Source organism: Camelus dromedarius, chromosome 23 (assembly GCF_036321535.1).
Source record: "Camelus dromedarius isolate mCamDro1 chromosome 23, mCamDro1.pat, whole genome shotgun sequence".
Lineage (NCBI taxonomy): Eukaryota > Metazoa > Chordata > Mammalia > Artiodactyla > Camelidae > Camelus > Camelus dromedarius.
In genome coordinates, this window is record NC_087458.1 from 6,948,790 (window position 1) to 6,968,931 (window position 20,142).

General features: G+C 44.7%; 1 protein-coding gene across 4 annotated transcripts; it reads right to left on the reverse strand.

Annotated features, from left to right (window-relative positions):
• Positions 1-116: 116 nt before the first annotated feature.
• Positions 117-19,505, reverse strand: GBA1 (glucosylceramidase beta 1). Of its 4 annotated transcripts, XM_064477819.1 has the most exons (12): positions 19,370-19,505; positions 4,683-4,761; positions 4,208-4,295; positions 3,762-3,953; positions 3,503-3,649; positions 2,891-3,024; positions 2,488-2,660; positions 2,015-2,252; positions 1,446-1,670; positions 872-1,035; positions 381-497; positions 117-286 (listed from the first exon to the last, which is right to left on the reverse strand). In XM_064477819.1, the coding sequence occupies exons 2-12, from the start codon at positions 4,707-4,709 to the stop codon at positions 181-183; spliced, it is 1,611 nt and encodes a 536-aa protein (XP_064333889.1). In that variant the 5' UTR covers positions 4,710-4,761; positions 19,370-19,505; the 3' UTR covers positions 117-180. The 4 variants fall into 4 exon arrangements, with proteins under 4 accessions (XP_064333889.1, XP_010978115.2, XP_031292009.2 ...); XM_010979813.3 differs by lacking the exon at positions 19,370-19,505 and having other exon boundaries at positions 4,683-4,867; XM_031436149.2 differs by lacking the exons at positions 381-497; positions 19,370-19,505 and having other exon boundaries at positions 4,683-4,870.
• Positions 19,506-20,142: the final 637 nt, after the last annotated feature.

The window sequence follows — 20,142 nt, forward strand, 5'->3', positions numbered from 1 at the left end:
CAGCCCGCTGGCACCAACTAGAGGGGAGAGTGAGTCACCCAAACCACTGCCTCTGGGCTTACGTCATTTAAGCTCCCCCCAGCCCTGCCGTACGCTCTTTAGCCACAGACAGCATGTGAACTGACTCTGTCCCTTTAATGTCCATTCTGAGCCCAGGCTCCTGCTTGGGTATCTGCTCCATCACTGGCGACGCCACAGGTAGGTATGAATGGAATAGCCAGGTGAGATAGTCTCCAAGAAGCCCATGGCAGGATCCTTGATGGTGAGAGGCACATCCTTAGAGGAGCTGTTGGGGTTAGGGGGAGAAGAAGCTGAGTGTATAATCCCACCAAGCCCACTGTCTTGTCTTCAGCCCAGTTCCCAGGCCCTGCTGCTCTCACCGGTTTAGCACAACCACAACTGCAGAGCCGTCGGGATGCATCAGTGCCACTGTGTCCAAGTCGTTCTTCTTGCTCGCAACCAGCCCCACTCTCTGGGAGCCCTCAGGAATGAATTTGCTAAGTGGGAACAGGCAGTGTCAGGGACCCCGGCCTAGTCCCTCTGGCCTTGAGGGCATCTCCCATCAGTCCCCTCAGTCATCCTTCCTACTGTCCGCCCCCAGAACTCTTCCAAACTCTCCAGTCCTCGAGCCATGTGGCTGGGGATACCCTGCCATCCTGCCTCCCAACCCCAGCATCAGGCATTCAGGGGTTGTCTTTGTCTCTACTGCCAACTAGTCACTTCCTGCCTAGATGGTGCAAGAGGGGCGGGTGTGCCTCTCCCAAGGTTCCCACCTTAGAAACACCTTCCTGCTCCCTCAAGCAGGGTAATACAAGCCCAGTGCAGGAGACACTAGGCTTGGTGTGGAGTGGGGTGCCCGCCCTCCACGCACCTGAAGTGGCCAAGGTGGTAAAACATGGGCTGTTTGTAAAATGTGTCCTTGGTGATGTCCACGATGATGGGGCTGTCAACGAAGTTACGCACCCAATTGGGTCCCCCTTCAGGGTTTAGGGCAAGGTTCCAGTCGGTCCAGCCAACCACGTGGTAGAGGAGGTTCTAGGGCAGGAACAGGGCAGAAACAAGCTCCACATTGCGCCCCAGAGAACGTAGGAAAGGCTCACATGGAGGAGACAGGCAACAGTGCCTCAGGCCTGTGAGGGGGCTGTTTTACATCCTTAATTTCTAAGGAGGGAGGGATCGTGAGGATACAGGCATCGCAAGAGAAGCTGAGAGATCCAAGGCAGATGTCACTGCCCGAGACCTAAGCATTTGGAACGAGGGTGACGAGGTGTGCAGATCTGTGAAGGGAAGGCAACATAGGTAATCATGATATCCCAAAATTTGCCCCACGAAACACATCAGCTGAGGAAAAGTTGGAGAGGAGGGGCCTTCCATCAGTCTTTGGTGAGACTGGCAAGGGCTCTGAGGTGGTGTGCTGTGCAGAAAGGGAGGCCGAGGCGGCTCACCGTGATGATGCTGTGGCTGTACTGCATCCCTCGATCCCAGGAGCCCAGCCGCACACTCTGCTCCCAAAACTTGGAGCCTACACAGGCCTCAGAGGCAAAGAGCATGGTGTCGGGGAACAGGCGGTGTGTCTCCCCCAGGGTGGCTTTTGCTGGAGCCAGAAAGTCCAGGTACCAATGTACAGCAATTCCATGAATGTACTTAGCTGCCTCTGGGTCCGTTAGCACCTGTACAGGGGAGAGGAAGGAACACTGGGGAGCGAGAGCCATTGAACCTGGGCCCTGCACAAAGGGTTCTGGAAGAGGCACTAGGTCCTGAGAAGTGGACGGTGGGATGAACACAACGAGAGGAGGCTGCAGTGACAACCATGGAGATTCATGGGGCCCTGGAGATCCAGAGGGGGGTCACCACCACCTCCAGCACCCCAGGAGTACCACCTGGGCATCTGGCCCCAGTCGGGGTGTTCCAGGAATCAAGAGGTAGGGCAGGGATGACACTCTATTTGGGAGACAGTCATTTGGATGCTGGATTTGGGGGTCACTATGGCACCCATGGAGGCACTGGGCCTTACCACCTGGGCCCAGTGGGGCAGCAGCAAGCGTTGGTCATCCAGTATGAGCAGACGGACATCACGGTGCGTACTGTTGGCGAGGATGGGACCCAGGTCACGGGCGATGAAATCTCGCTGGTGTTCAGGGGTGAAGCCCAGGCACTGGAAGGGGTACCCGCTAAAGAGCCCTGCAGAAGGCTCGTTCTCAGCTGTCACTGCCCAGAACTGTAACTTGTGCTTGGCATAGGCATCCAAGAACCTGGCAGAGGAAAGAGTGTGAGTGATAAAAGGCCAAGAAAGGGGACCAAGACTGGGGAATAAGAGGCCCAATTGGGTGGGGAAAACTGAGGGGCCTTAGTCAGAAAGGCCTGGAAAGTAGAAGATGAGCTGAGGAGAGTCAGATCTGGAGGCAGAACCAGGTCAAGGGGTGGGACACGGACCAGAGTATCTAAGAGCGGAGGCTGGTCCAGACCCTGGCCCTGCTGTTCCCTTACTTGATGAAGTATCTGGCCCAGGTCTGGTGGTAGAGATCCCCCGGATGACCCTTGAGTGAGCCCTTCCCATTCACTTTCCCATTGGTCTTGAGCCAAGTGGGTGATGTCCAGGGACTGGCAAAGAGTGAAACATGGCGCTTGGCCAACTCCTGGGCTTGGTGAATCAGGGGTATCTAGAAATAAAGGTAGTGAGGAGAGAGACACTCAGAGTTGGAACATAAACAGACTGGCCCAACCAGTGCATGAGGCCTAGCCATCAGCCCCTGCCCTCCCTCCCACCCCCAGGACAGAACAGAGAGAGCAGGGGGCAGGTTCTGTGTTTCTCTGCAGACTGCTTTCGCCTGAGGCTTCTCAACCACCTGGCATCAATGCCACCAGAGCCTGAGGCAGCCAGAGTGCCCACCTTGAGTTTGACATCTTCCTCTGGGAGGCTGAAGTTGAGCAACTGGAAGTCATCAGGGGCATCGGCATAGGTGTAGACGCGGATGGAGAAGTCACAGCTGGCCATGGGGACCCGGATAATGTTGTATTCAATTCCTGCAGAAAAAAGAAGACCAAGATAAGTGCATCTAAGTCAACAGGAGGACGTGGGGCCTGGCCTACCATGTGCCAATCATAAATTATGTCTAAGTCAGGGCCAAAGAGAACATGGGCTCGGGTAAAGAACAGGCCTTTAGAGCCTGAGAGTCCCCAGGCACTCAGTAGGAGGTAGGAGGATAATCTTTTTTTTTCCCCACAGGGCACTGAGGGGACCTGGGGGTGGGGGAGGGTATAGCTCAAGTGGCAGAGTGCATGCCCAGCATGCATGAGGTCCTGGATTCAATCCCCAGTACCTCCATTAAAAAAAAACAATTACCACCCCCCCCCAAAAAAAAAGGAAAAAAGAAAAAGCATGGCTGTGGCCAATAAAACTTAAAAAAAAAAAAAAGAGGGGACCCAAATGTCAGGGGCGGGTGGGCAGCAGGATCAAAGGAAAGGTCAAAGTTGCACTGTGTTGTCTTGTCCCCTTTCTCACCTTCTTCCGAAAAGTATGATTTGAGCAGCAAATTCCGGGCTGGGAGTGACAGGGCAAGGATGTTGAGTGCAGCAGCGTCTGTCATGGCCCCTCCAAATCCTTTCACTTTCTGGAACTTCTGATCTGGCTGCAGGGTCAGCAGCAGCCCTGAGGACATCCGCAGGGAATAAAGGTTGTCAGTGCACAAGAGAGAAACTCCGTGGTGATCGTTGGCATGACTTAACTCCAGGGGTTTGCGGGTGAGGGGTGTAGTAGTTACCTGTGCCTGTGCGGTTGGCCTGAAAGTTCCCCAGACTCAGCTCCATTCGGCGCCCACTGCGTGTGCTCTCAAAGCGGCTGAAGGTGCCAGGGTCAGGCAAGGTCAGGGGGTCAAGAGAATCACAGTATGTGGCATTGCAAACACAGACCACTGAGCTGTAGCCAAAGCTTTTAGGGATGCAGGGGCGGGCACCTGGGAGGGAGGGAGCACAAGAGAGGCAAGGGCTGGAGGGTGAAGAGGGGGAGAAGGGACACACTAGTTGGAAGGAAAGACTGAACAGTGGTTTCAAAAATCCCTTTGCTGTACCCCTACTCTACAGGTGATCTCAGTCACTCAAAACGGTTTATTGAGCATCTACTGAAATCCACCACCAGTACTCCAGAGACTATCAAAGGACCATAAGGCAGAAGGGGGCCTCGGGGCTCCTTCCTTCCTCCTTGACTTACCTGAGGCCCACGATACTGCCTGAAATAGAAGCAATCCCATGAGGCAGACAGCGATGATGCCCACTCTGCCCTGGCACTTCGGACGCCCCTGAGAACAGAATGAGGAATGACTGGAAGGCAAGCCCCTCTCCACCTCTCATCTACTCTCCTGGGCAGGTCTGGGCTGCCTGTGGGCACCCAGCTGAGTCTCCCACCTTTAACAGAATGGGCCAAAACCCACAGACACAGAGGTCCAGCCCTCCCTCCAAGCCCTCTGCTAGTGACAGCTCTTTGCCCACCCCAACCAGCACCCCCTCCACCCTTCTTCCCACCCATTTCTCCTTTAACCCCTCTTTCCTTCCATCTGTCCCTTCATCAAAGAGCCAAGATGGCCTGGGTTCAAGGAGAGTCTGTCATTCATTGAATTCCAGAGCCTGGATGGCTAGGATTCCAGAAATAGCATGACAAGACCAACTGGGAGCCGCGGCCCACTCACCTCTCTGGAAGGACTTGAAAGCTCCATCACCAGATGGGAAGACTGCACGGTTCCAAACTTCGGAGGGATACAGGATCAACTAAATAAAAGCAGGTTTGGAGGCACCTGCGGTAGCTATACACACCAGATTAGCCCTACGCGTTAATTCCGGCATAATGGGGTGGACGGATCATGTGATAACTATGGGCGAGTCACATGACACAGGAAGTGAGGCAACTGCAACCATACTTGTAAAGGGCGACTGGCTTCCCCCAGGCTATTGGTGATTATATACCCTATGAAATTCCGGAAGGCATGTATGGATGACAACTTTAGGAAGAATCGAGATGAAAGATCTGAATGGAGGGTAGGGCAGAGGCTCCCAAATCCCAGAGGATGGGAACCACAGCAGGCACAAAACTTTCTTGGGAAAAAATGTTAAAGCAATGCTAATAAAGGTGATATTGATAAAAGAAGTTCAGTGTGCCAAATACTGAGGACAAAATACTGAGAGATGATTAAGACAGTCTTTGCCCCAAAGAGGCTCATAAGGCAGGGAAGTCAGACACACAGACGGTTACAGATAAAGACAAAAATGGTAGCAGATGTGCACGGAGGGACCCTTTATGGTGGGATTATCCTGGAAGGCTTCTCGGAAGTGAAGGGGAAGGGAGAATTAATCAGCGAAGTGCAGGAAGGATGAGCCGTGGGCAGAAGGATGCTGCCTCTTGAGACCTCCCTTGTTTCATCATCAGATGCAGATGAGAAGGAACTGTTTTTCCTTTCTCACAGGACAAGGAGGTTATGTAAAGCAGTTCAGAGACTGTAAAGTGTTGTACAATGCTGTATCCTCAGCAGATGTGAGTGAGAAGGGGGTTCTGCATGGTGTTGCCTCATGGCCACATCACATATGATTTATCGGGAGTGACATACACAATTATGACCTGACTGACTCCAGCTCCCTGAGCCTATTTCTTCATCTGTAAAATGGATGCAATGATGCAATGCCACCACATCACAAGGTCATTACTGAAATCAGTGAGGTAAGCACAGCGCCTGGTACATAGTAGACTCTCGAGAACTGCTTGTCTTTTTTTTTTTTTAATTGAAGTATATTTGATTTACAATGTTGTGCTAGTTTCTGGTGTACAGCATAGGGATTCAGTTATACATATATATATTCTTTTTCAAATTCTTTTTCATTATAGATTATTAAAAGATATTGAATATAGTTCCCGTGCTACACAGTAGGACCCTGTTGTTTATCTATTTTCTATATAGTAGTTTGTATCTGCTAATCCCAAACTCCTAATTTATGCTCTGCACCCCCAGTCTTCCCCCTTTGGTAATCGTAAGTTTGCTTCCTATGTCTGTGAGTCTGTTTCTGTTTTGTAAATACATTCATATTTTTAGATTCCACATATAAGTGATATCATATGATATTTGTCTTTGTCTGACTTACTTCTCTAAGTATGATAATCTCTAGGTCCATCCATGTTGCTGCAAATGGCATTATTTCATTCTTTTTTATGGCTGGTAGTTCCATTGTATATATACACCATATCTTTATCTACATCATCTGTTGATGGACATTAAGGTTGTTTCCAGGTCTTGGCTATTGTAAATAGTGCTACTATGAACACTGGGGTGCATGTATCTTTCCAAATTAGACTTTTCTCTGGATATATGCCCAGGCTTGGGGTTGCTGGATCATATGGTAAGTCTATTTTTAGTGTCTTAAGGAATCTCCATGCTGTTTTCCATAATGGCTGCACCAAATTACATTCCCACCAACAGTGATGGAGGGTTCCCTTTTCCCCACACCCTCTCCAGTACTTACTGTTTGTAGATTTTTTAATGATGGACATTCTGACTGGGGTGAGGTGATCCTCACTGTAGTTTTGATTTGCATTTCTCTAATAATTAGCAATATTTTATGAGTATTTTTTCATGTGCCTATTGGCTATCTGGATGTCTTTTTTGGAGAAATGCCTTTGTAGGTCTTCTGCCCATTTTTTGATTGGGCTGTTTTTTTTTTTTATTATTGAGTTGTATGAGCTGTTTGTATACTCTGGAAGTTAAGCCCATGTCAGTCGCATAATTTGCAAATACTTTCTCCCAGTCCATAGGTTGTCTTTTCCTTTCGTTTATGTTACGTTGCTGTGCAAAAGCCTGTAAGTTTAATTAGGTCCTATTTGTTTATTTTTGTTTTTATTTCTAAGGCCTTGGGAGACTGACCAGGAGAACATTGCTACAATTTATGCCTGAGAATGTTTTGTCTATGTTCTCTTCTAGTTTTACAGTGTCCTGTCTTATGTTTAAGCCTTTAAACCACTTTGAGTTTATTTTTGTGTATGGTGTGAGGGAGTGTTCTATCTTCACTGATTTACATGCAGCTGTCCAGCTTTCCCAACACTACTTCCCAAAGAGATTGTGTTTTCCCCATTGTATATTCTTGCCTCCTTTGTCAAAGAGTAATAGACTGTAGGTGTGTGGGTTTATTTCTTGGCCCTCTGTTCTGTCTCGTTGATCCACATGTCTGTTTGTGCCAATACCATGCTATTTTGATTACCATAGCTTTGTAAAATTGTCTGAAGTCTGGGAGGGTTATGCCTCTAGCTTCATTCTTTTTCTTCTGTATTGCTTTGGCAATTCTGGGTCTTTTGTGATTCCATATAAATTGTAGGATTATTTGTTCTCGTGCTGTAAAAAATGTCCTGGGTAATTTGATAGGGGTCATATTAAATCTGTAGATTGCTTTGGGTAATAACCATTTTAACAGTATTAATTTTTCCAATCCAAGAGCATGGGATATCTTTCCATTTCTTTAAGTTATTTTTAATTTCCTTTATTAATGTTTGAAGTTCTTAGCATATAAGTCTTTCATCTCCTTGGTCAAGTTTATTCTAAGTATTTTATTTTTTTGATGTGATTTTTTTTTTAATTTTTAATTTTTTAAAAACAATTGGGGGGAAGGTAATTAGGTTTGTTTATTTATTTATTTAAATGGAGGTACTGGGGATTGAACCCAGGACCTTGTGCATGCTAGGCATGCACTCTACCACTGAGCTATACCGTCTCTCCTTGATGCAATTTTAAAAGGGATTTTTTTTTTTTTGCTTTCCTCTTCTGATATTTCATTGTTAGTGTAAAGAAATGCAAGAGATTTCTGTATGTTAATCTTATATCCTGCTACCTTGTTGAATTCATTTATCAGCTCTAATAGTTTTTGTGTGGAGTCTTTAGGGTTCTCTCTATATAGTATCATGTCATCTGCATACAGTCACAATTTTACCTTTTCTCTTCCAGTTTGGACCCACGACAAGGTTGGGCTGTGTTTGTTTATGGCGGGGAGGTTGGAGTACGAAGGAATGTCTTACTCATGCTAAGTAGAAGGCCTGACACAGAGTGGGTAGGTGCCAAATTGAATCGAATTGAACCATCATCATGAAGTCAGAATCTGCCCCATCCAGACTTCCTGTTTTTCCAGGAAATGTTGCTCAGGGCTTGGTCTCAGGAGGAGGGCAGGTGATATCCAGTACCTTACTTCCCTGTAGTTCATTCATTCCACAAATATTTATTAAGTACATACTACATTTGCCCCAACCTGCTCTGTTGGCTTTAGAGCCCCACTCCCCTCCTGTTTCCATCTGCAGGCACGGAATTCGTGAGCCTCCTGCTTCTCTCACGATGTGATTTGCCATCTAGGCTTTTATATTTTATTTTCTAAATAAAGTAGATTATAATAAGGGCTAATATTTTCAGTACTTAATCTATGCTACTTTGTGTTCATTGTCTCATTTCATTCTCACAAGGAAGATACTAATATCTTTCCCATTTTACAGATGAGGAAACTAAGACTCTAAAAGGTCATTAAATTGTCCAAAGTCTCTTGTCTACTCAGTGGTGGAACCTGGATTGTATCCAGAATCCTATGACACACATCACACATTTGATGAGAGCCTCTGGTGTGCCAAATGCTATGCTAGCGGCTGGTTATTTTCAAAAGCTTCTAAGTTGGTCTTAGTATTCGCTTTGTATTGTTTTAAAATCATCCTTTTGTGGGGGGGCAGGCAATTAGATTTTTTAAAATTTGTTTTTCTAATAGAGGTACTGGGGATCAAACCTAGGACCTCGCGCATGCTAAGCATGCACTCTACCACTGAGCTATACCCTCCCCCATCCTGTGTTTTTTATGCAGTGTTCTACCTGCCCAAAATGAAGTCTAAATTGGCTTCTAAAGTGCTGGCTACATGGCAACATTTCTGGATCTGTGTTCTTCAAAGGCATTGGGTGGGGTATACCATGTCAATAATGTAAAATAATCCAGGACTCCCAGGCCATATTGATTGATTTTCAGTTGGGGAGGGGCAGGCCGGCCTCTGTTCCTGAGCTTCACTCTCCCCATCCTGGGAGATCTCAGCCCAACAGCCCAAGCACCCCCTTTCATAAAAAGTGTTTCCTAACATAGTCTTTATTATCCTGAAATGGACATATAGATAATATGACTTACTTACATACAAAATTTAAAAGAATCAATATAGTTGCCTTAATTAGAATACAAAGAAAATTATTTTTATGGTAAAATATGTTTTCAATAAGTAAATGCTTAGGCATCATTACTGTTGCTGAAGAATCAGCCTCTATACCCCCATAGCTGAATTGAGAGTTGGAGGCAGAGCTGTGGGAGGATTAAAAAAGAACAGCTTTATTGCTTTGCCAGGCAAAGGAAGTCACAGCAGGCTAATGCCTTAAAGACTGTGAACCTGCCTCGGGGTAAAGGTCTTGGGATTTTATACAAAAATGGGAACAGGAGAGTGATAACAATCAGGGAATTTAGGAGGGCTTGCCCATTTTCCTGAGGTTCAGTCTATGACCTTTCAAGACCTCTAGGGTAAAAGAATAAGTTATAAGAAAAGAATGTCCAGGGAGGGGAGCGTGTTAGTCACAAGATCAGTTTAGCTAGAAGTACAGACCTGAACAATGCAGCAGCCATCTTGTTAGTTTTCTACTCTTTCATTACCTACAAGACAGAATGTGGTCAGATCTGTACTAAGCTAAATGTTATAAATTAGGATTTAACAGAAGCAAAAATAGCCCATGAATTAGTAAATAATTTCAACATGTAATTTTCACCCTATGTCATTTTCACAATATGTAATTAGCATCGTGCTGCAAAGCCATAAAATATATGATAAATCAAAGTGCATAAAAGCCAATCTTTATGAATAAGATTCAGTGCATTCCACACGTCTCCACAAATTTACTATTTGATTCTCAGCCTTGGCAATTCAGTAAGGAAAAGTACAGTCTTTTCAATAAATGATGCTGAGACAACTGGATATTACATGCAAAAAGATAAACTTAGACCCTTATCTTTCTCCAGAATAAAAAATTAGCACAAGATGGATCATAGACTTAAATGTAAGAGCTGAAACTAAAATTCTCAGAAGAAGGCACAGGAGAATTCGCCAGTGGTTTCTTTTTCTTTCTTTCTTTTTTAATGTAATTTTTTTGTTTTTTGTTTTGAGGGGGAGGTAATTAGTTTTATTTATTTATTTTATATTTGGAGGAAGTACTGGGGATTGAGCCCAGGACTGCATGCATGCTAAGCATGTGCTCTACCACTTGAGCTCTATCTTTCCCTTTCTTTTTCTTTTGTTTTAAGCAACAGTAAATATTTATTATCTCACATTGTTTCTGAGGGAAAAGAATTCAGGAGTGGCTTATCTGGATGGTTCAGATTTGAGGTTTCTCCAAAGGTTGTAGCCAAGATCTTGGTCAGGGCTGCTGTTATCTATAGCAGGCTTGTCTGGGCCGAGGTTCTGCTTCCAAGTAAAGCCACTAACATAGGTGGTGAACTGGGGCTGGCTGTTGACAGAAGGCCTCAGTTCCCTACCATGTGGAATTATTCAGAGGGCTGCTTGAAGGTCCTCACAGCATGGTGGTTGGATTCTTCTACAGTGAGTGATCTAAGATAAATAAGGCAGAAGCCACAATGTCCTAGCCTCAGGAGTCACAGATCATCATTTTTACATACTCCGTTGTTTGGTTACATAGGGCTTCCCTATACAGTTGGCGTTGGCGGGGGGCTAAACAGAGTTGTGAACACCAGGAGGTGGGGATCATTTTGGGGTCATCCAGGAGGCAGTCTACCATAGTCTGCCCTCTGGCCTCAATAAGTCATGTCCTTCCCACATGTAAATACTCTTACTTCCTCCCAAGGTCCCCCAAAGTATCCTTACTATAGCTTAAGTCCAGAATCTCATTAGACAAAGGTTTCTTATTTATGATTCCAAAACACCAATGACAGAAGAAAAAAAAAGATAAATTGGACTTCATCCAGATGAAAAATGTTTCTGTTTCAAAGGATGCCATCAAGAAAGTGAAAAGACAACCCACAGAATGGGATAAAATATTTAAAAATTATATCTCTGATAAGGGCCAAGTATCCAAAATATATAAAGAACTCTTACAACTTAATAATAAAAAGATAACCCAATTAAAAAATGGGCAAGAGTGGAAGGTATAGCTCAAGTGGCTGAGCACATGCTTAGCATGCACGAGGTCCTGGGTTCAATCCCCAGGACCTCCTCTGAAAACAAAACAAAACAAAAAACCTAATTACCTCTCCCCCCCCCAAAAATGGGCAAAAGATTTAAATAGATATTTCTCTAAAGATAGTGTACAAATGGCCAACAAACACATGAAAAGATGCTTGACAAGTTTAGTCATTTAGGAAATGCAAACTAAAACTACTATGAGACATCACCTCATAGGCACTAGGACAGCTATAATCAAAAAGACAGGCAATAAGAAGTGTTGGCAAGGATGTGGAGAAATTGGAATGTTCATATGTTACTGGTGGGTATGTAAAATGGTGCAGCTGAGACAGGAGGGAAGCAGGCAGGGCACAGCTGTTCAAGGAATGACAGCAATTAACATCAAAATGGTGGAAGATTCAACTCCCAGTAGGCACTGAGGATTAAGATAGCTGGAGGTTTGACTTCTAGGAGATCTTGGGCTTCATTATTCGTTCATTGCAACATATTAGCATAATAAATAGCATGCCTACAGGTGCCATGACAGTCCCAATGCTAACTACCAAAGGTCAAAGAGTGGGCAGTGGCCCAATTCCTGGAAATCTCAGCCCCTTCCCCAGGGTAGTTGGAATAGTCTTTCCACTTGTAGGCATGTGAAGCTACTGAGCCCATAAAAACTGGCAACACTGCGCCTGTGGCTGCCTCTCTCGCTCCCTCCTCTTCGGAGACAACCCGCACTCTGTCCATGGAGTGTGTGTCTACTTTTACTTCAACCCCAACACCTGGTGGCCTTTCTCTTGCCTTCTGAAACAGCCTATGTATCTCTCTAAATAAATCTACCTTTACTCAATTGTGGCTCACTCTTCAGTTCTTTCCTGCATGAAGCCAAGGACCCACAGCTGGCAGCGCATGTCCCGAGGGGCTCCACCGAGACCTGGGGTATGGCCCTCCTCTCGCCCCACATTAATTTTTCCTACATCACAGCCACTTTAGAAACAGTTTGGTAGTTTCTCAAAATGTTAAACACAGAGAGCCCATACAACCCAGCAGTTTCACTTCCAGGTAGCTACATAAGAGAAATAAAAACATTTGTCCACACAAAGATTTGTACATGAATGTTTATCACAGCGTTACTTATGGAAAAAAACCAAATGTCCATTAATTGGTGAGTGAATAAACAAATTATGGCATTTCATTAAATGAAATACTATTCAGCAATAAAAGGGAACAAAATACTGATATATGCTACAACATGAATGTACCTCAAAAACATGATGCTAACCAAAAGAAGCCAAATACAAAAGATCACATACTGTATGATTCTATTTATAAGAAATTCTAGAATAGCCAAATCTACAGAAACAGAAAATAGATTACTGCTTGCCTGGGGCTGGAGTGGGAATGGAGATGAACTGTTGCACAACTCTGTAAATTTACCCAAAATCATTGAGCTGTACACATAAAAGGAGAAACTTTTATAGTATGTAAATTACCTCAGTGAAGCTAGTCAAAAAAATTTATTACGTATTTGTGATATCTAACAAACTGACTTCCCTGACGCAAAAACTACTCGCTGATTCATTCTTTACTGCTAATAACTTTAACCCAGAGGCTATGCTCCAGGAAGGAGATAACAGGCTGATAATCTCAAAAGAATGGACAGACAGTTCCTCTTGAAGATTCTTTGAGGTTAAGAGGAATGTAGCACCCTGTAAAAACACCCTGATTATTATCACCTTTTCTATGAAGCCTCACTAACCTCATGATGGGCTCACAGTCTTTAAGGTATTAACCTGCTATGACTCCCTTTGCCTGGCAAAGCAATAAAGCTGTTTTTTTCTATCCTCCCAAAACTCTGCCTCTGACTCCCAATTCGGCTATCAGAGTACAGAGGCCAGTTCTGGGACAACAGGGTCCTCCTTGGTACAAATCCTTTCCATGTCCCCCATTTCTCGTTAGTAGGAGATAGGCTTCATTTAGCCTCCTTGACCCTCCCTGAGTTCCAAAGGGCAGATTCAAACAGTTGCTAATTAGAGAAAGGAGGATGCAGAGACAAGGAGGAACATTCAAAGAAACAATAGCACAGCCTTGGGGCAGGGTCCTGGTTCCTCCTCAAGGAATATACATAACAATATCTTTGAGTTCTTCTGCAGGAACTAAGGCCCCCCACCTGGGTGGAGGATGTTAACTTCAGGTGGAGCACAAGATTCCTGGAGCCCCGCCCTGTTATCTCACCACCAACCAATCAGAAGCCACATACTCTGTAGCCCTCGCCTCCAATTTTGCCTTTAAAAACTCCCAGAAAACCATCAGAGAGTTTAGGTTTTTTGAGCACAAGCCACCTACTCTTGCTTGGCCTTACAAGAAATCTTTTTCTGCTCCAAACTCCAATTTGTTTTGCCTCACTGTGCCCCTGGCACATGAACTTTTCTTCGGTAACCACTGCAACTGGTTCATTGCTTTTGTAGGTACACTACTGCATTGATACTCTTTTCAACTAAATATATTACATAGTTGGAAGTGGTCTAATACACTGAGTAGACAGATGCAATAATTTCAAGACAATTATTTTATTTAAGTTCCCTTCTCCATAATGATCTTTTCCTAAATTATTGGTGTGGGGCCAAATGGCATGCTTCACAGTCCAATGACCCCTATTTCTGGGTTCTCAGATGTCTGCCTTCGATCTCTCAACAGATAAAGTACAGTCTTCACCGGGCGTGTTTGCCCTAACAAACTAGTAACCCTAGGTAATGCCTAATCTCATCATAGATCAGGCTGGTTCATCTAAGCCCACGTCTCCACCTTATCAGAGTCATATCCCACCGCACTTCACTGACCCTAAACTTCTTACCTCACTGCAACAAATCAAAACTTGTGCGGCACCTGATGTAACCCTCCCCAATAAAATACCTCAGCAACTCAGTGTCCACAGGCACCTCTCTTCTGTGTGGCCACTATTGTCTATAGCAGCGTAACCTAATAAACTCCTTTTCTGTTTTCTTTTTTTTTTTTTTTTTTTTTTTGGTAAATTCTTTTACAACCCACGACACTGGCCCGCTGTGTCCCCCAATAGCTGGCTATTAAAACCTCATAAAAATTTTCTGCATTATTATATAATAAAGTCCTGCTGACTTATATTTGATTTCATATTTGCATGTGTTGTTGAGCAGAACATTCCAAAGTCAAGTAGAATGAGAGACAATTCTTCCTTGTAAAGGAGTGTCCTGCATGTTATATAGATGGTGCACCTTTCCTGTCCTCCCACTGAATCCTCAAAGCACCCTCTAATTGTGGTCTCCACTAAAGACAAGTTTTCAAAATGCCCCCTAGGGGGCGACTGAGAACCACTGCCCTAGGGGAGTCAACTCAAACGCCCAGGCCTCCCTACAGTAACCACTAGGGGCGTACTAGGTGGCCACAAATGTGTTCCTAGGTCCCTTTTGCACAGCACTTTTAAAAGGCTTAGCTAAACATCAAAGGACAACTGGACAATAAATATAAGCAAAAAGCAGAAGTACAAAAATACTTTGGCTGACCCAGCACAGGGGTTCTGATCCCATTTCCGCCAGCCCAGTGACAGGCTATAGGTTTGGCTCTGATGGCAAATTCCAGACCTGGAGCCTGGCAAGTACCATGTCACAGGCTCTTTGCTCTTTAAGCCTCAGACCAACCTCTCAAGGAGGGCGCTCCCTTCCAGTCCCACAGTCAACTGCATGGTCAAGTCAAGTCAAAGAGAAACACTTTCTCATTCCATGCACAGCAGAGTAGGTGCTCAAAAAATACTTAGAGACAAACGAATGGATTAACCTCACTAGTCACCTAGAACCTGTCCTTTCAGCTCTGGTTTTCGATCAGAAGATAGATCACTCTTGATTATTGACACCAAGTGACTTCTTTCTCCAATGAGACCCTTCTGCCCCTTAATCACTAGGGTGTGGCTTCACCCCTGGATTAATCTGATTAACCAACTTTTTTTCAGCTTTATTGAGATATAACTGACATAATACTGTGTAAGTTTAAGGTGTACAACGTGATGATTTGACATATATATATGTGTGTGTGTGTGTGTGTGTATGTGTATATATATATATATATATATATATATATATATATATGTGATTATCAACAATAAAGTTGATTGAATTAGCCAGCTCTTAAACAATAACCACAGCATACCTGTAAAGCCCAGTGCAGATGGAAAATTTTGTACCTCATGTGCACTCCTATAATTTTTCTCAAGGTACCAAATAGCCAGTCTTTCATGAGTGTTTATTACAGCCATTAGCCTGACAACTCCATGTTACAGACAAGAAAGCAGACTTAGAGAAGTTAAGTGGCAGAGTCAAGTCAAAATCCAGCTCTGTCTCACCCTGAAGCCCAAGCAAGCTCTTAGCCATCACGTCATACAGCCCCCCAGATATTTCAGTAGTGTATTTTTAGTCTTCCGTAAGGTTATAAATGGTCACAGGGAAAATTTCATGATTCCTATTTCTCTGAAACCTCAAAACTCTTCACCCAGAGGTGAGCATAGAACTGGGGCTCAATGTTTGCTGAATGAATGAGCAGGTTAAATTACCAACCACACCCTGCTATTCAAGGCCCTGCTTGTCAGGGTTTCAGAGACTGTTCTTGGTGTCCTTGGTTTGAAGCAAAGTAGTAGTGAACTTCAGGAAGAATGAGGTTCACTCTGAACAGGACTATTAGAGTGAGACCTAATGGAAGGGATTTAGTTGAGGCAACAGGAAGTATGGATTCAAATACTGAACACCTGTGAGCCTGCTCGCTCATTCCTTGCTGTTCTGAGCTTCCATGAGGGGCTGTGATGAGGCTCACTGAAAATCAAAATGCCTGTGAAGGTGTTCCTAGTGAACTGTCAACTTCCATATAGATGGTTGGAATTACTACTATTACTGTTACTCAGTCTTTTTTTCTTCCCTCCAGGTACAGTTGAAGGAGTCTTCTGTTCAAGACCTCTACCTCCACCCTTGCTCTCTTGGGCTGACGCCATTTCTCTCTTGTCCTCTCAAGAAGAGGCAATATGGTATCTGGATAAAACTCTAATTCAAAAAGATACATGCACCCCAGTGTTCATAGCAGCACTATTTACAATAGCCAAGACCAGGAAACAACCTAAATGTCCATTGACAGATGCCTGGATAAAGAAGTTGTGGTGTTCATATACAATGGAATACTACTCAGTCATAAAAAGAATGAAATAATGCCATTTGCAGCAACATGGATGGACCTAGAGATTATCATACCAAGGGAAGTAAGTCAGAAAGAGAAAGATAAACATCATATAATATAACTTATATGTGGAATCTTAAAAAATGACATAAATGAACCTATTTGCAAAACAGAAACAGATTTATAGACATAGAAAATAAACATGGTTACCAAAGGGGGAAGAGGGGAAAGGGATAAATTAGGAGTTTGGGATTTGCAGATACTAACTACTATATATAAAATAGATAAAAACAAGGTCCTGCTGTATAGCACAGAAAACTATATACAATATCTTGCAATAACCTATAATGAAAAAGAATATATATAAACTGATTCCTATGCTGTACACCAGAAACTAACACAACTTTGTAAATCAACTATACGTCAATTAAAATTTAAAAAGGGGGCAAAACAAGAAGAGGCAACTTGGAAGGAATTTCAGCATAGCCACAGGAGTGACTATACAGGATTGAAATCCTTGTGTCATTACTGACTAGAACTGGGATATTGGGAAGTTACTTGACTTCTCGGAGTTTCAGTTTCCTTGTCTCCAAAACTCTTGCCTCAAGGGTTGTTACGAGGACTTAATGCAACAAAGCGTGTAATATTAATTCTAGCCAACCCTCTGGAAGGAGGTGCTACACCTGATGAGTCTTCTCTCTTGCACTTCCTACACTCCATGGACTGACTCTGGACCCTTTCTGCTCCAAATATGCTCTTGCCAAGGTCACTAACAAGCCCTCTGTTGCTAAGTCCAAAGGGTACTGCTCAGCCCTTCTTTGACTTGACTTTTTACCTCAGTTGACACATGGTCCCTTCTAGAAGCACTCTCTTGTTCTTATGATGCCACACTCTGCTGGTTTGGATGTCCTCCCACTTCTTTGGCTGTTCCTTGTCTTTTACAGGTTTTGCCTCCTCTTTTTTTTGGGGGGGGGGGGCGTAATTAGATGTATTTGTTTATTATTATTTTTTAATGGAGGCACTGACCTGGGAATTGAACCCAGGACCTTGTATATGCTAATCATGTGCTCTACCACTAAGCTATACCCTCCCTCCTCGCCTCCTCTTTCTGTCTGTTCCTCAAGGTTCTGTCCTGGGCCTTCTAATCCATCATATTCTCTCTACGGAGACAACCCACAGCTTTGATTATCTTCTAGTTGCTTTTGGTTCCAAAATTTCCACCTCCAATCCTGATCCTTCTCCTGGGATGGACTCTTGTGATATGACTCTGCCCTCCAGAACTGCCTCCAGGTGTCTCACAGATATTTCAGCTGGACCATCATGAGAGCATCATCTCTTCCAGCCAAACTCACTCTTTCTCCTGTGATCTCTTTCCCTATGATTAGCACCACTTCCCCCCAGAACCTAGGGCTCATCCTTGACTCTGTCCTCTCCCTGAACCCTTCTTCTCAGCATTTCTCTTCTAAACTATTGAAACATTTATCACTTGGCCTCCTACCCTCCTCCAATCCATTCTCCAAGAAGAACTAAACTAAAATAAAAATGCTGAAGCTACCACTCTCCCTTCTAAAATCCTTCAGTGGTGCCACACTGCCTTTTAAGAGGGCTTATGGGACCTGGCATCTTTGTTCCAGCCTCATTTCTCACCTCTCTACTTGGACGATATGCTCCAATCACATTTCCTCTAATAGACCACACTCCATCTTGCCTCTGCTCTCCTTTCTGCTATGATATTTTCCTTTTCCCCTTTCTTGGAAAGAATAACTACTCTTGGGGGGAGGATATAGCTCAAGCGCTAGAGCACATGCTTAGCATACATGAGGTCCTGGGTTCAATCCCCAATACCTCCTCTAAGAATAAATAAATAAGTAAACATAATTATCTCCCCTCTCAAAAAAAAAAAAAAAAAACCACTTTTTCATCAAGTCCTCAGCCTTAATGTCCCTGCCATCACTACCATTTTCCTGACACCTTTGAATGAGCTGGGTACCCCTGCTATGTGCTCCCCAATTCACACATTCGACGAATAATAACTGGGCATCTACTATGTGCCAGACACTGTTCTAGATCCTGGGAATACAGTAATGAATAAGCTGCTCTAGGGAGTTATGTTCTAGTGGGTGTGGCAGACAAAACAGATAATTTCAGGTGGCCATGAGAACTAGGAAGCAAAATAAAGGGGTAGGGAGTGCTGGACAGAGCAAGTGAGGGGCAAGGGGCAGTGGTAAGAAGTGTTTGGAGAAAAAGGTTGGGGGTCAGATTCTGCAGAGCCTTGGTGGCCACAGTAGGGAGTCTGAATTTTGTTCTAAGATGGAAATTCACTGGAGAGTTTGGTCCAGGGAAGTGACAACATGAGATTTACATTTTTAAAAGATCACTTTGGCTGCTGTGTAGAAATCAGACTAAGAGGTAAGTGCCAAGGCAGGGAAACCAGCTGCCAACTGCAGCCTGCCATGGCCTAGCCCCCTTGTTCTACATTCTTTCTGCCCTAGAATCCTCACAAAGGTTCTTCCTTTAGTATGCATCATTCTTCACCTCCACTTAGCCTAGTTAATGCCGATTCATCTTTCTTTCAGAATTCAGCTCATATGTCATTTTCTCTAAGAAATTCTTCCCTTTCACACAGACACCCACCACTCCTGTAACACAAGATCACAGTCCTTACATTTCCTTTGTAGCTCTTATTACCATTGCAATTAATTGTACAAACGACTTAATATCAGTTATAGCACCTGGCACCGGTCTCGTGCTCACTGAACACCTGTCAGATGACTGATAAAATTATATAGACCTTCTTCCACTCCACCCCTCAAAAAAGCAAGTGGGTAGAGATGATTTTAAGACTTTTTTCCCCTCTTCTTCATTAGTAAAATACGACCATCCCTACAACTAATAATAATGATGATAAAAAGGTGAGGTGCAAACGCAGGGAAGGGAGCGTTAAGATCCAAACGGTGCAAAACCCATTACGCCTACCGTCGGCGAAGCGAAACAGCAGCCCCAACCGGAGGCAAAGGGAAATCCCAGCGCAACCAGCAAAGCTGGGTGGACGGAGTGAGACAAGGAAGCTCAGCAGAGCTGGCGCCAGAGATAGGCTTGCAGCCCCACCACGAGCAGCCGCGAGACGCATAAGGCCGGCGGGGCGGGGCGGGGCGGAGCCTCGCTAGGGAAGGGAGACACCCCTCAACGCTTCCAATCGTCAGGAGGCGGGACGCAGGTGCTTTCTGCACGTCTTATTGGCCGTGCTAGGGACGGACTGTTTCCGTGGACCAGCTGTAGCCCAAATGGGGCACAAGCGTATTCGGAGGTCTACGCGAAAAGAGGGCGCGGGAAGCGAAAGGCGCGCATGCGCCTCGGTGTGCACTCGCGAGCCGACCCTAATGGGTGGGGGTAGATTGAATTCCGTCAATGAGTCCAGCTCACGGAAGCTGAGTTGCATTCTTGAGTTTCCTCCTGTGGGAGCCTCGGGATAGGGAACATTCAGTGCCCGGAAATTGCCCCGTTGGGAACCCTATCTCCACTCCCTCCTACCTCATCTTGTCGTTCTGGCAGGCCGCGCCCTAACCCTTCCTGAGGCTGCGTTGTTATGGTGGTGAATTATTCAAGAAGCCTTGCAGCCTGACGCCATCTATGGGTAGTGCCCCTCCCTACCCTCTTCCTTTCCTGTAGGGCCACACGGTTATCTCCAAAATCGTAGGTTCCGAAGCTGTTTACGAGGCCTCACTCTGCCTTTAGTAACTTAATGAGTT

What these genes read in the sequence shown, in the direction of transcription:
- GBA1 (XM_064477819.1), bottom strand. Translation starts at nt 4,709, where the DNA reads ATGGAGCTTTCAAGTCCTTCCAGAGAG. An exon ending in TGGGCCAGATACTTCATCAA is followed by an intron (nt 2,253 to 2,487) that starts GTAAGGGAACAG and finishes TTCCTCTGCCAG; the next exon opens with GTTCTTGGATGCCTATGCCA. An exon ending in ACAGCCACAGCATCATCACG is followed by an intron (nt 1,036 to 1,445) that starts GTGAGCCGCCTC and finishes TTCCTGCCCTAG; the next exon opens with AACCTCCTCTACCACGTGGT.